The 14,631-nt window shown below is 41.4% G+C and overlaps 2 protein-coding genes across 4 annotated transcripts; one reads left to right on the forward strand and one right to left on the reverse strand.

The window, feature by feature from the left end:
- Window positions 1-97: 97 nt before the first annotated feature.
- Window positions 98-11,496, reverse strand: hmgxb3 (HMG box domain containing 3). The gene is made up of 21 exons (XM_069170865.1): window positions 11,260-11,496; window positions 10,543-10,695; window positions 10,217-10,391; window positions 8,847-9,353; window positions 8,602-8,709; window positions 8,319-8,453; window positions 8,000-8,232; window positions 7,519-7,631; window positions 7,339-7,419; window positions 7,073-7,155; window positions 6,856-6,963; window positions 6,554-6,694; window positions 5,888-6,195; window positions 5,549-5,676; window positions 4,684-4,815; window positions 4,408-4,592; window positions 4,062-4,284; window positions 3,691-3,824; window positions 2,760-2,879; window positions 2,358-2,567; window positions 98-2,035 (listed from the first exon to the last, which is right to left on the reverse strand). Exons 2-21 carry the CDS (start codon window positions 10,680-10,682, stop codon window positions 1,442-1,444), a joined length of 3,858 nt encoding a protein of 1,285 aa, XP_069026966.1. The 5' UTR covers window positions 10,683-10,695; window positions 11,260-11,496; the 3' UTR covers window positions 98-1,441.
- On the forward strand, window positions 11,200-14,178 carry slc35a4 (solute carrier family 35 member A4). Of its 3 annotated transcripts, none has more exons than XM_069170871.1 (3): window positions 11,200-11,338; window positions 13,168-13,266; window positions 13,981-14,178. In XM_069170871.1, the coding sequence occupies exons 1-3, from the start codon at window positions 11,330-11,332 to the stop codon at window positions 14,176-14,178; spliced, it is 306 nt and encodes a 101-aa protein (XP_069026972.1). In that variant the 5' UTR covers window positions 11,200-11,329. The 3 variants fall into 3 exon arrangements, with proteins under 3 accessions (XP_069026972.1, XP_069026971.1, XP_069026970.1); XM_069170870.1 differs by lacking the exon at window positions 11,200-11,338 and adding an exon at window positions 12,112-12,780; XM_069170869.1 differs by lacking the exon at window positions 11,200-11,338 and adding an exon at window positions 12,796-12,879.
- Window positions 14,179-14,631: the final 453 nt, after the last annotated feature.

Here is a 14,631-nt window from a genome sequence, read left to right on the forward strand (position 1 = left end):
AGAAATCTCCTGACAGTTGATAGGCTTGTAGTGGCATTCAAGAGATTGTGTGAGTCACTCCACTACCCGCCTAAACAGTTTTATAGACCACATAAGAGAAGCTTTGTCACTCTTTAATGTTGTGTACAAGTCTCGTCATAATTATAAATACATCCATAGTGTGGCCAATGGTAATGCTACAATGGGCAATAATGTCTGTTGATTTGACAATGATTTTACCTTTTTCATTTAGGTTTCATGACAATTACACCATTTTGTGGTAAACAGAGAAGTTGAACAGAGTTCAAGTGGTTCATTTCTTTACATTTGTTTATTTCATTAGCAGTTTAATTTACAGGGTGTACTGCTTCTATTACCACAGCATATCTACACAATGTCCATGGCTGCTCGGGTGTCTCTTTACCAACAGGTGTCCCTACTGATAACATCAGGTCTTAGCAGCCTCAATGCTTCATGAAACTTTTGTTAGCTTGTCTTTGATTTGAATCGCCATGCAAAGAATAAATGCTCTTTACTAATTACAACAACAAAAATTAACCTCTTTGAAATGCAGATAGATAAACTAGCATCTTCAGTTATTTCTTAAAGGATGCTTGTTTGGTATGACTTAAGACAACTGACTCAATGTGCCTCTGCATGCTTCTCCAAGACAATGGTGTCATGTAAACTAAAGCGAAGGCCACCAGCAAAGGTCCATCACCACATTATGATACACATACATTCAACAGATGCATATTTTATCGTTGCTTTCCGAAAGCACACATCAGACCAAAAGGCAGTGAGTGGCAGTTGAGAGGTAAAGCAGAAATGTCTCTGAACACAAAATGGTAATAAATACATCAGACCAGTCATGGTTTTAATATTTACATCTAGGCTTGAAGCAGCTCAGTTAATAAAAATACTGCTTACATTCCTGCAGTCAGAGGAAAGCACTGATTTAGGTTCATGTCACCCTCACATACATTTATTTACCTCCTGGCATCCTATTGGTAAAAAAAAAAAAAAAAAAAAAAAGAATACATACATTACATTCTTACAGTCATTTAAGAACTTCGATATACAGTCGCCATCATCTTGACTTGTTCTCACACTCTTTGCGTTTAGCATCTTCATAGTAAATACTCCTGACCACTCTCACATCCAACACTTCTGCAAACTTCACTCTACATGATACATTTAGGGTGTAAAACCTGTTAAATATAACTAAACAGGCAGTTGTTTTCCTCCTCCATATTAACAGCGGAATACTTTCCTGCACTAAAGTGTCCTCATTATTCTGCACCGCATCACGTCCAAAGTCCCTCAAGTAGCGATGGCGTCTCTTGTTGCGGCTCCTCCTTTTTCTTCGCTGCCGTGTGCCGTGTTACCTGCACTCCTCTCTTTGCATGCAGCCATGTTTACATTCAGTTCGTCTCTCCGCCTGCTCTCTACCTGAGGGTTTTTACTCCGGCAGGACAACCTCGTATGTTACTGTCCCTTCCTCCTGTGCCTGTCCCTCCGTCCCACTTCCTTCATCTTCCTCTTTCTCCGTGTTGATCTGTGCCACTCCCAGTCGGTACAGAGCGTCCCGGATCACTACCTGTCCGGGCTGACAGTCCTTCACAACTTGGTTTATCTGCTGGCTCACAATGTCTCTGCTGGTGAGGAAATCTACCAGACGATTGTACAGGTAGTAATAAGCTGTGTTGTTGAAAACCATAAGTTGTTTCTGTCCTCGGCTCACTGAGGAAGAGTCCTCAGATTTTTCTGCGGAGTCATTCTTGAATATATCTGCATGTTCTTTCGGTTCTGCCTCTTTGTAATCGCCCTCTTCCTTCTCTGTCTCCAGCTCAGCCACCAGGCTGACGTAGGGCTCCAGGTCTCTGCAGAGGACCACGGAGTGGTGCTCCGGAGCGGGAGGTTCCTGGCCTGCTCCTGGAGGATGGACCAGCCAGCAAGAGGAAGATTTTGTGATTGGGTGGACCTGCTGGTTCTCTGCCGCCAAGGACAGGTCAGCGCTGTACGGCTGGTCTTGTAGCTCAGCACATGACACAAACTTAGGGAGAAAAAAAGAGAGTTTGTCTGAGGCAGGGGCACACAGGACTTTTACCAAAGAAGAAGACATTATCTTTTTTTTTTTTTTTTTTTTTTTAACACAAATAGATTTATTTAAAGCTTATTAATTGATCCAGATACAAACAAGCAGGTCAGTCTCACTAAAAATTCATTAAAAACAACAAACCTGCTTTTCCTCAACTTGAATCAACAGTTTCAGACATTAAATAACTTGATATGAAAACTAAATGATGGATTTTAGAAACTACCTGCAAAGGCTTGAGTCCTTCACCAGGTTATTGGATTAAATTTGAATCACCCACCTCAGGTTTCTCAAAGGGGTCAGAGAAACAGCCCTGGTTCCTGCCCCACATCTGGGTTGCCAGGTCCGGGTACTGCATGTCAGCACAAAGCGCCACCTTACGAGCACAGTCACAAACGTAGACCGGAGGCCAGTAGCGGGAGGACAGCAGCAGGTCGACGTGGTCTCGAGCCGTCTCTCCTCTTACCAAGTATTTAGAGGAACACACCACCTGTGGACAGGGAGAAAAGACATTGCTCTCCAAAGTCTTTACAAACACACATGGGACCTTTGAGTTTCAACATTTGGGGGGCTTTTAAAATGTTACGTTGCAACGATGGATGCGGCACAAGCTGAGGGACCGACGTTACTGGCTCACAAGGCTGGGTAGCTGGTTAAACAATGATAGGGCTGCTGTTTTTACCTTGTGGGGGCAGACCTTGCACAGCTTGCCAGCAGTGAGGTGTGCAGAGGGCTGCGGGGCGGTGGAGAGGCCGCTATGAACAAGTGTGTACAAGGAGATCAGAGAGGCCAGCAGCTCGTCCTGACAGGGAGACAGAGAGCATGATTTTACAGGGATTTTTAACGCAAACTCCCACACAGAGATTACAGACTAAAGCAGAGATTAAATGAACAAAAGTTTGGAGTAATGATGATAGAAGGGACCTTCTTTTCTACTGAACGCAAAGCAACTTGATGAAATAGCCTCGAGCATGACACTGGGTCTACGAGCCCCGGGGTACAGGGCGAGGGTGGGGGCTTTTCAAGGAATCCAGAATTTATCGCGATTACTACGACTGCTCCATCAGCAATGCTCCAGCTGGTAATAACAGTCAACATCTTTGCTTCCAGTCATTAGCGTGCTATAGCAAAAAGGTAAGAGTATAACAAGCATAAAAGCACGTTCCTTCCTCGAATCCTCCTTCTCACACACACACACACATTCTTGTTTCACTTTCCCAGCGGTGACACTCATTAACATAATGCCTTCCCTTGCCCCTTTCCCTAACCTTAACCATCACAACTAATTGCCTAAGCTTAACCCCTACACTGAGTTTAACCTAACTTTAACACATGATCCAAGTTTAAACCCTCAAGTTGCCTTTTAAATAATAATAATAATAATAATAATAATAATAATAATAATAAATGTTATTTGTATAGCATCTTTCATAAAAGAAATGTAGCTCAAGGTGCTTCACAGCAATACAGCAGTATCTGTGAGGACCAGCAGAAACTCGGTCAACATGAAAATATAAAGGCATGCGCACACGCGCGCACACACACACACACACACACACACACACACACACACACACACACACACACACACACACACACACACACACACACACCTTGGTGGAGCCTGAGGAGACACTCGCCCCGCAGCGGTCCAGGATTGCTCTCAACTCGTCCTCACTGTGATCGTCAATCTTGTCGAGTCTCAGCTGACCGTCATGAATGAGACGCACCAAAACTGATGGATCTCCTGGAACACATGATGGAAACTATCGTCCTAAAACTGTTTTCACGGTTTACAGAAGTCCCTGCCAGCAAATCCGCATGACATTCGCATCATTATAAAACAGTTATGGACCTAAATGCATTTGATCTTGTCCCACCTGTTTCTATATACAGTAATCTCTATGAATCTAAATATGTGTGATATTAGAAAGAGTCAGAGGGTAATGCATGTAAAAGATTCAATTAAACAGGAAGCATGTACCTGCAGGCTGCTGTATGTGCGACAGGACCTTGTCCTTCTCCGTATTGATAACGATGGGACCCCTCATCAGAGGGGGGGTGAAGGGAGCGATGATGGAAGCATCCACCCGGGTGATGGGAATGTCTGTGGGGAAAGCTGCTTGCTCGATAGCCTCACTCTCCATGGTCAGCCAGAAGTCATCCACATGTACCTCATCTGAGTCTGAAAACTCAGGCCACGTAAACTGCAGATTCACAACAGTGTGGAAAGAACAGGGATGTGGTCAAAAACACACATGGCTGGAAAACAATCACTGCTAAATATCTCTATGCATGTTGCAATTTATATTTCATCACTAATCTATCACCTCCACGTTCTTGAGCTCCAGCACGTTGTTTGTGTATCGCTGCGCAATCTCCATCTTTGGAGCAATACCACAAATGCCGCAGATCATATCGTTGTAATCTCGTACTGTCAGACACTCAAAGGCCCAGTAGCCACTCAGGAGAAGCTCTTGAATTTGAGACGACTCATCTGGACTCAGAGCGTGGACTGATGCAGAGAAACAGAGAGACAGACTGTAAAAGACAGAAGCCGTTTTCAAAGTTCAGGAGAAATGCAAAGACTGTAATCCAGTATTCACCAGGATGATTGAGGACGTGGCCTAGTACAGTCCTGGTGGCCTGAGAGGGGGATTGGCCCAGTTTTATGTTGGCTCTGATCTTCAGGAATAAGTCAATACTCACCAGCAGTCTGTTCCCAATGTTGAACAAACCTGTCAAAATAAAAACAGGAATCAAGGATTTAATTCAGAGAAATCTGGCTACAAGCCAAACCACAGTTTAAAACTCTTCGTCGGGACAAGCTGTTTGTATGCACTTAATACACTGTGACGGAGCTTTGCTATGACTATACACAAGACAAATATTGTCATTTGTGATCATTTGCCTGCATATGAAACAAAACAGTCATACAAGCTAATATCTTCTGAACTGCTTAAAGTAAGAGAACAGAGAGTTACTCTAAAAACACTGAAGAAAAAGATGATGACAAGAGCAGTTTTTGCATTACACTGCACTTTGTGCCATATAGCCGTGTCTGAAACATGTATTGTTTACATTAAACTTCTAAATAGCAGAATAAGCTAGGCATCTTAATCTTAGAGTAAAAATTAATTGGCTGCTAATCATCAACATGTGAAACATTTTGAGAAAAAAGAAGTAGAAAAAACACTATTTATTGGAATCTTAAAATGTTGCATGTTCTACACACAAATTACAGATGTGGCGCCACCTTTTCACCAATCATAAAACTAAAAGGTGTCTGATGCACAATCACCTTAACCAGCATTAATCTTTGGGGTAAATTGATAAATTTGAGACAAATAATCCCCAGAAGTATCCATAATGATAAACAAATGTACTGCGTGACCTCTAATTACACAGTGGAACACAGTGAATCAAAAGAAAATGAATTAATTAAATGCTTTTGTAAGTGGCTCTGTTTACCTGGATGCAGGTCAGTGAAGCTGTGAAGGGCCAGACACTGAAGGTTGAGACACACCTTGAGCTGGAGAGAGGCTGTCTGCAGCAGTGTTTCAGTGAGCAGCCAGCAGTCCTCCTGTCCTGCAACAGTACTACAGAATGCAAACAAAGATACACACACACACACACACACACACACACACACACACACACACACACACACACACACACACACACACACACACGAGGCAACCAAACATCAACACAACATACTAGGATTGACGTAATAAAACCAAAAGCAGGACGGTTTGAATAATGAGAAGCCCGACAGCCAAAAAGTCACAAATCTCATGATCGTCTCACCTCTGATTTCCTTTGAAGAGAGGGTTGTTACACAGACCACAGTGAGTAGCTGCCGATTCATAGAACTGAGGCCACCCAGACTCAATCAGTGTCTCAGTCTCACTTTTGCCTTCCTGCTCCTGGTCACCCAGCTGCACCAGAACAATTTGGAGACTGTTGAGCTCCTGGATGAGGGTTAAAGTTTCCTGAAGCTCCGTCTCGTTCTCAGGAATCTGCAGGGAACTGCGCAGTAGCTGCAGAGTATTTTGCCGCTGAATGTCCCGCTGTGCAGGACTGAGAGTCTGGTACGGATCCAGCAATGTTTCAGACTGAGAGAGGAAAAACAAATAAGTAATCAGTGTAACCCAGTATCCACATTAAATGATGTTAAAGAAAATTTGAAGGCGAGAGATAAAAGTCCAGCAAAGAAAACAGATGAAATGAGGAATAATTTGGGTATATAGGCTACAAACATAGATTACTACTTTTGTAATAACTCACGACACGAAAATAGTTCTAGCACTACTAGTGAGACCAATAAAATCATTTTTAAACAAAAAAAAAAAATCTTCCATTAAGACAAACAAAATAAAGACAATTACACAAATAGCCAACAAATGGCTTGTAAGGAAGCAAAAGATTACATTCGCTTTGCTTGCTTGAAAGAGGGAGTAAGGTTTCTCTTGCCTTGGTGGCCTTGGTGCTCTTCTGGGACAGCTCGCAGCCACATTTCGGGCACATTGCAGGTTTGTGCCTGTTCTTATACATATAGTCACAAGTTGGGTTCTTACACCGACCCCTGCCTCGTGCTGTAGACAGTCCCAAGTCCTAAAGAGAAAAAAGAAGAACATTCAAACACAAATTCATTTAACACAAACATCAAAGAACGACGGACATCCACAGACAAAAATTATACTTCAAACATTGAGTGTAATCTAATAAAAAAAAATAACATCAAGACAAAAGTAAATTGCAAGGAAAATACTGACAAAGCTGGACACTGTGTGCTGTTTGAAAGGCACGACTGACAAGATATTCAGTCTCTTATCAGTCAATGAAGACACAGCCTGGTTTCTGTCTGCTGGGACAAAGGAGTCCTGTGGACAGACATGCAGAGAGATTATATCAGCATTTGCACTGTTTCCTATTTGTGTGTGCCTTCTGGTGTTCATTTGTGTGTGTGTGTGTGTGTGTGTGTGTGTTAACCTGGTTGGTTGTGGTTGGCGGGACAGTCTGCCCGAGCTGCTTTAAAGTGCTAGGTTTGAGACCTGAGAAATTCTCTCGAGGCACTGTGGTTAGAAAAACAATCACATCAGCTGAAACCTCAGAAACTACAATCACTTTCTCTCTAAATAGTGAAGGCAGTCTGGATAATAAGCATAATAATGTAATAAACATGTAATAAAACTGCATGCGAAGCTCAGATTGCATTTAATGCCAAATAATTCGAAATAATATCAAATGCACAGTACCAGTGGATGATCTATTGCTGTTTGTTCCGTGAAGTTTTCCTTTTTCAGGTGGGACAGTGATGATCTGAAACAAAGCACGGCCTAAAACACAAACACAAGCACGTATATGAATCCATGTTGTAACAGACTATTTTACACTGACAACAAAACATTACCTGTGTGTTACATGTTTTACTTCACCTGTGCTGTAGCAGGCAGGAAGGATGGGTCTCACAGGCCTCTTGTGCACAGCAGCAGTGCTCCTGTCTTGATTTTGGATTATGGCACTTTTAGGATTGTCTTTCACTTGTGCACTTTAACAAGAAAGGAAAAATACGTCAACTCAGAAACAAACTAGTATTCCATCCATATTTTCAGATTTACAAAAAGTGTTTGTGTTAAAGTTATATACACTGCAGCTCTACAAACAAAAATAAATGTAGTGAATGAGAAGAATAAATTAAAAAGTGTGCATGGTTTTGAAAACTTAGAAACTTAATTATGGACGTATATACTGTCTACACTTAAAGCATTCATGCTCCCCTCCTCAGCCAGGGTACAACATGGGACAGCACAGATTATGTAGTCAATTTACTTCTGCAGCAGACTGAACACAATCTATTTTCAACTGCATGGACTTCAGCTCTGTTTACCCTTCACATATTATGGCAGTGGGACTCACTTAGTTTGAGCCTGTGGCTTGGTGCTGCTGCCCTCTGGTGGCGCTCCAGCTGAAGCTTCACGCTGCCTTTTGGAGCGTTGCTGAACTCTCCCACAGGTGTTTGTTTTACTGATATCAGCAGTCCCCTCCAGGACGGGTGGCGTTGGTGTTGCTTCACAGCTTTCGTTAGACTTGGATTCGGCTGTCCGTGGCGCATGCTTGGTTGCAGTTTCTTTCTCTTGTGTCCTCTTTGCCTGATTTATGAATGCCATCCAAAGGTAATCGATATTAACCACAAATATTATATTTTTACTTTTGTACAGGATTATTTGACACTTACAGCAGGTATCCATTTCCCGCCCAAGTGGCTCCCACATTCAGGACACGTCGGTGGCTTGTGGCGGGTGACATATATGAACGAACAGCCAGGATTCAGACACCTCCCTCGACCTCTCCTGGTATAAGTCTTCACAGACTGAACAAATGAGGAAAATATTCAAATTCATGTTGTTTTCTCAAATCTAGATGACGACATCCTTGATTTTCTTTTTTGTGTACAGACTCTATGCTTGCCGTTTTCAGTTTTAACATTTTAAAGTTAGAATACTAATGTGGGTGCTTACCATTTTATATGACGGTTTGGCCATTTGCTCTAAGCTGGCTCCTACAGACACCATCATCACTGGGCCCACAGAGCTTACACCTGCCAAAGACTTGGGCTCCAGCAGATTCTGGAGTGACAAAGAAAAACAAGCAAAACATTGTCTTGTGATCAAAATGGTGAGCTACATACATTTTACCTTTCGAGTCCTAATGATGAATGAATGTATGACTGAATGAAGATCGGAGCGGGATATCGAAGTCTTACCTGGGTGGGTATGATGGTAACCACCTGTGCAGTGTCCCCCAATTTCTGCTGCACCATCGCTCCACCACACCCCCTACTGGTGACTCTTGTCTCGTTTCCATTGGGGTAGACCGCCTTTGCTGTGAACTCGGCACAGCCCTGCGAGACATGGGTGTCTGAAGAGGCAGTGACTTTAGATGGGAGGGAGGAAGAACAGGAGGGTGGGATTTCTTGGATGGCCATAGATTGAGTCACCACTGATCGTTCTTCTGCTATGTCATCAACAATAAGGTGCTCAGGAAGTTCCACCTCTCCAGCCAACCCAAGAGGTGTGAGCTGGGACTCCGGGGTAAGAGAGTCTGAGGGCAAGCCTCCTTCAGCTGGACTGTCCAGAGACTCAGCCCTCACCTCTGACTGAGACCCCCCTGGCTGGTGATTTGAGGAGCAGCCTTTGGACAAGAGAAAGTAGCTGGCTCTGGGTAGGATTTTGCGGAAACCTGGCAGGTGTTTGGAAGGGCTGAGAGATGACTGAGGGAAAAGCACAAACAACAAATTGTAAACGGCTTTAAACAGAATCATTCTGATGTTATACTAGACAGCAGTGAATCAGGCCACTGCTGAGATGAAGCAAGAAAAAGCTGCTTTGTCTCTGCTGTGATAACTGAGGCTAATCGGTCACTTCCTTGTGACCTCATCTAACAGTGGTCATTACAAAGGAAATCAGCTCAGTTGAGCAGATGAGTTCCTATGCTTAATTATAAAGAAGGGCTCTGATACACTCAAGAGCTTTGACCAAATCCAGCACCGCATCATGGCAAACCTTTTAAAAAGATTGGGTTGACTGCGGCATTGTAATTGACTTCCTGCTACTGGTTCTACTGGCACAACAGTTTTGTCAGAATATAATATACATCATTATCCCTGCAGTGATTGACAAGGAGAAAAGGGTTCAGTAAATTCTGGCTTTGTTTAACTTTCTGCTAATTTCTTTTGTAAATAATTATTTTGTAGTTGTTAATATTGTCTTTGTTTGCATGTCCTCCATGTGTGTCAGCCACAGATGAGCTTGTTTGGTATCAACTATGATTGAGATTCTTACAGAAACTGGTAATTGTTGTTTAACTTCGAGCACATAAGATGTGATAGTAGTCCGACAGTTGTATGAATTGGCATGTGCATGATAAATGTTTGTATTTTGGATGAAGTTGAACAGGTTCACATGTACACCAACTGTCCTTTAAAACGTGTTAGTTCCTGATTCTGATTTAAGAAGTCACAGGAGGAAGGTTTACTGTGAGGATTCATGAAATAAAGTATCAAAAGGCTCCACAGCTGGTCAGATACAACGGTTTACTTATATTTAAAAAAAAAAAGTTAAGGATATTGCTTACTGTATCTAGGCCCTCCTTCTCCAACTTGGCTTTCTCCAGGTAGTAGCTTTTCTCAGCTACGCTGAGCCTTTTCCAGCTCTCACTGATACGTTTGTTTATCTCTGACTGCGGCATATTAGGGGTTCCAAATTGCATAATCTGGTGAACATCAAAGTAGTAGAGCAAGTAGGCAGACCTACAACACACAACAAATACAATGAAAACCAGTATATGACAAAGGGATAATCAGTTTTAATTTTCTTTTTTTTTCTTTTTCTTTTGGGGGGGGGGGGGGCACATTCAATGTTTAAGACAATGTCAACTGCTCTTGAGGTTATGTACATCACCTGGGCTTCTTAGGTTTCTCAACACTATCTTCTTGAGCTTTGCTCTTCCTCTTTTTTGGGGTGGACACCTCCATTTGATTGTCAACGCTCTCCACCTCTTCAGTCACTTTCACAACCTCAAACACCTCCACTTTTTCCATGGTTTACAAAAATCTAGGACAAAGTTGAAAAATTGCATACGATTAGATTGTTGTTCATGTTTTAACCCTTAATAAGGGATTACAGTGGCGTTATGTCAAAGTTTCCACTCCTCTCCACAACACCTAAAACTAAAACAACTAAAACAGCAACTAAATTAGAAACATGCATTGGATTGAATAATATTTCGCATCTAATACCACAATCTATAAACAATATGATTCATCTTTCATCATCTTTAAAGGAAGCACTGGATTTCCGAAGTTTATTATAGGACATTGTAGTTGTATCTCTGCTTCAGCTGGTAACAGACAGAAATAGATAGGCCTACTTATGCTTACAGCAGTGTAACTACAGGCTGCTGCTTGAATGTAACACTGCAGAAAAATATCATGCCGACTCGTCATGCATTTGGTTCGTGGGTAGACCAATGGGGTAGACTAAAAAACACAGCTCTGGCATGCTAAAAAAAAAACCCAGGTCCTTCCCTGCCTTAACAGTAGGTTTAATGGCGTGTGTTCATACTGCCTGCACAGTCAGTCAGTTGTCCAATGAAATGCCTTCTTATTGAAGCCTTACCTCCGACGGCCCGAGCCTCTACAAACTGCTCTCAACAACCTTTCACAAGGCGCCGGAAACGTCAGGCACTATGCCGACGGTAAGCGATGCTTGATATGATCCTGTGCTTCATATTAAATCAAGAAGTGGTGATGCATAGGTCTCTGTAAAGCTGTAAAGTAGCTTCGTTTCTTGTCGTCTTGTGTAAAAAAAAAAAAAAAAAATTAAAAAAAGTATGGCAGTTTGTTGCCATCATGGTCATCAACCAATCACAGGCCGGAATAAACCAGCATGGACCAATCACGGAAGACGTTTTTGACACGTGAAAATAACGCATGCGTCCCGTAAGCTTTACCTTCAGAGTCCCGTTAGTGGCCGCAGGCGGCGCTGTTAACACACTTACATTTAAAAAGGACCGCATATGTGGTTGACTATTATAATGTAATAGTGGGATGTAATTTCGTACATTTACTCAAGTACTAAACTTAAGTACAAATTTGAGGCACTTTTACTTTACTTGAGTATTTCCATTTAATGTAAACAAAATGTGTCTACTTTGCCGCATGTCCCAGGCAAAATGTACTTTTTACCACAGCCTCCGTTTGTCTGAAAGTTTTAGTTCCCTGTTACTGTTAAGATCGCAGTTTGTCATCCCCTTTCTGTCCAGTAAAATCCACGGATCCCCAAATTTGGGGATTTCTCTGGTCAGCTGAAGGATTGGATGTGCATGTTTATTTAGGGTACTTTTTAAGCTCAATAAACTGTTTTAAAACTAAACTGGATTTGCTGAAAAATGTTTTTTTGTTGTTGTTGTTGTTGTTTTTTTAGTTATTTAACTTTTTAGAGATACAAACATACATCGATACAACATAATCAATACAAACATATGATAATCTTATAGCATATGATACATTACTGTAGATTAAACTGATCATCAGCACACAGCAGTTACATGCTCATCAATTCAACAGTAATATTAACCCCAAAACATTACGCCATATATAATAGTAATACCCAGGAAGGGAGCATGCTGCATATTTCGTACTTTTACTTTTGATGCTTCAAATACATTTTGTTGACAATATTTGCATAGGCCTACTTTTATTTAAGTGTAGTTTTGTATGCAGGAGTTTAACTTATAATAGACTATTTTCAGTGTCGTATTACACACAGCTACTTAAACTTAAATCCCAATTGTGATGGTATCAGTGGTGCAAATTTAATTCTACTCAAACCTTATTGGACTGTTATTAAATAAACGCGTTGCGCCCTCGGTACTGTCTTGCAGTACGCAAACGAAAAGACACATTATTGAGTAAGTACAGCAAAAACAACGTTTTATCCAGGTTTTATACGTCTCCATGAGTTATCTCCGTAGTTTTATTTATTTACAAGCGGCGCCTCACATTTCCTACAAGACAAAACCGTGGGCCTAAAACACACAGCCACCTTTTCACGCCAGACTAATCGAGCAGAAGAAGCGGTTCAGGCGTACGAGTCAAACGCCGATCAACCCACCGAGCAAAAATGGCGGACGACAAGGTTAGTGTGGTTCGGCTTTAAATGTGTTAATTTCACGTGTTTCGTCAGATGACAACAGCTGCGAGAAGAGGACAAGAAAGCGGTGTCTCTCAGCAGCGGGTTAGCTCGATGTTAAAAAAAAAAAAAAAATTAAATGACCAGGACGAGGATGATTTCTAAATTGAAGTGGTCGGCCTTTGTTACGCTGCAAGTTTATTATTGACAACTTGGAGGGAGCTGTGTAGAGGAGGGTTGGTTGAATAACTAGAGACGCTCTTCACGGGAAACGCTGTCAGTAAGTTTAGGCTCTGTTGTGCAGCAGCGTTAGCTTTCCTCAGTTACTATTCTCGTTGCAATTACTATCCGGCTGCGTCCTAATCCAGTTTTGATGACCTGCTTTGACTTTAGGATCCTCTGAAACAGCTGAAAGATCTAACGCAGCTTAGGAACCAGCTGGAGGAGATCCAGAGGCGAGTAGAGAACGAAGTGGCCGCAGGAATACCTCAGGTGAGTTATTACAGGTGTCCAGATGAGCACCGCTGTCGTGTTTTCAGATTCAGCAAAATAAGATTGTTGGAAGTATACTTTTAAGTTCTTAATTTAAGTATATATACATACATACATACAGTGGCCACTCCTCAATGAAACTAGGCTATAATCTGTTTGTGAAGTTGTCATGAAAAAAACAAACATAGGTCTATGCCTCAGTGTTATCTTCATTTAACTGTTGTTGCCTCTGATTTTTATCACCTTAAATATTCTCTTGTGATTATTTTGTGTTGTTAAATTGTTGTCAACATGATGTTCTATCATTGACTGTGTGACAGTAGTGTATAAAAGTACTTGACTAAAAGTTTTTTAAAAAATAACTTTGTAGTAGTTAAAGTCACCAATTTGAAAATGACTTGAGTAAAAGTCATAAAGCACTCTGGCTGCAAGAGAAAATTTGTTTCTTCCAATTTTATTTTGTAGTAACCAAGATAAGTATATATTTTATTATGGGAATGTGTAGTTAAAAGTGAAAGTTAACAGAAATATGTGAAGTGAAGTATGGATACTACCAAAAAAATACTTAAGAGCTGTAAATAAGTATTGTTACTTCCATTACATTACAGCACTGGCGATAAATCTGCCCCTATTCATACTACTTTACTTCTCTGTGCTGGGACTGTGCTAAAAACCCCGCTGTCATTTGTATCCTTATCTTTGTTGCTCTTGTAGGGAGGCTCTGTGTTGGGATCTCCTTTTCTGAAGGGCTTTCTGGCCGGCTATGTTATGGCCAAGCTCCGCTCCTCTGCCATCCTGGGGATGCTGCTGGGAACAGTCGCTGGCATCTACACAGCACAGAATTATCAATTGCCCAACATCGAAAGGACAGTTAAAGAGTGCATGAACAATTTGAAAAAAGGACCAAAGTAATTTGGGCTGAACGTTGGACATAACAGGCACAGGAGGAGGAAACACTCTGGAAGCTGCTGGCTCATCGTGACAGGTCAGAGTTTAAGAGACTGGATTACGATCGTCCAACTGGAATTTCACTGGGCACTCAAAGAAAAATACTTTTTGTTTAATTTGTATTTTTTTTTTACCAGCATTTTTGTTTCAAGTTCAGTTAAACACTGCTAATTAATTTCCACTTGTATTTAATGTTAACACAACTGTATCTGCAAAGACTTTGTGCCTACAAGGTTTTAAGGTTTGGTCCTTCAGATTTCAGTTGCCTGGAGCAGCTATTTAGATTTTGAATCAGTCATGTGTAAAATAGGTAATATTTCCTAGAAATATTTCCTACACTTTTATTGTTCGCCTCAAAATGCATATACAGAGTTATACAAAGAGAATGGTGTATGTAAGTATTTTAATTCATATTGA

Source organism: Embiotoca jacksoni, unplaced genomic scaffold (assembly GCF_022577435.1).
Source record: "Embiotoca jacksoni isolate LCO1_2020_lvr unplaced genomic scaffold, fEmbJac1.0.p SCAF_5, whole genome shotgun sequence".
Lineage (NCBI taxonomy): Eukaryota > Metazoa > Chordata > Actinopteri > Embiotocidae > Embiotoca > Embiotoca jacksoni.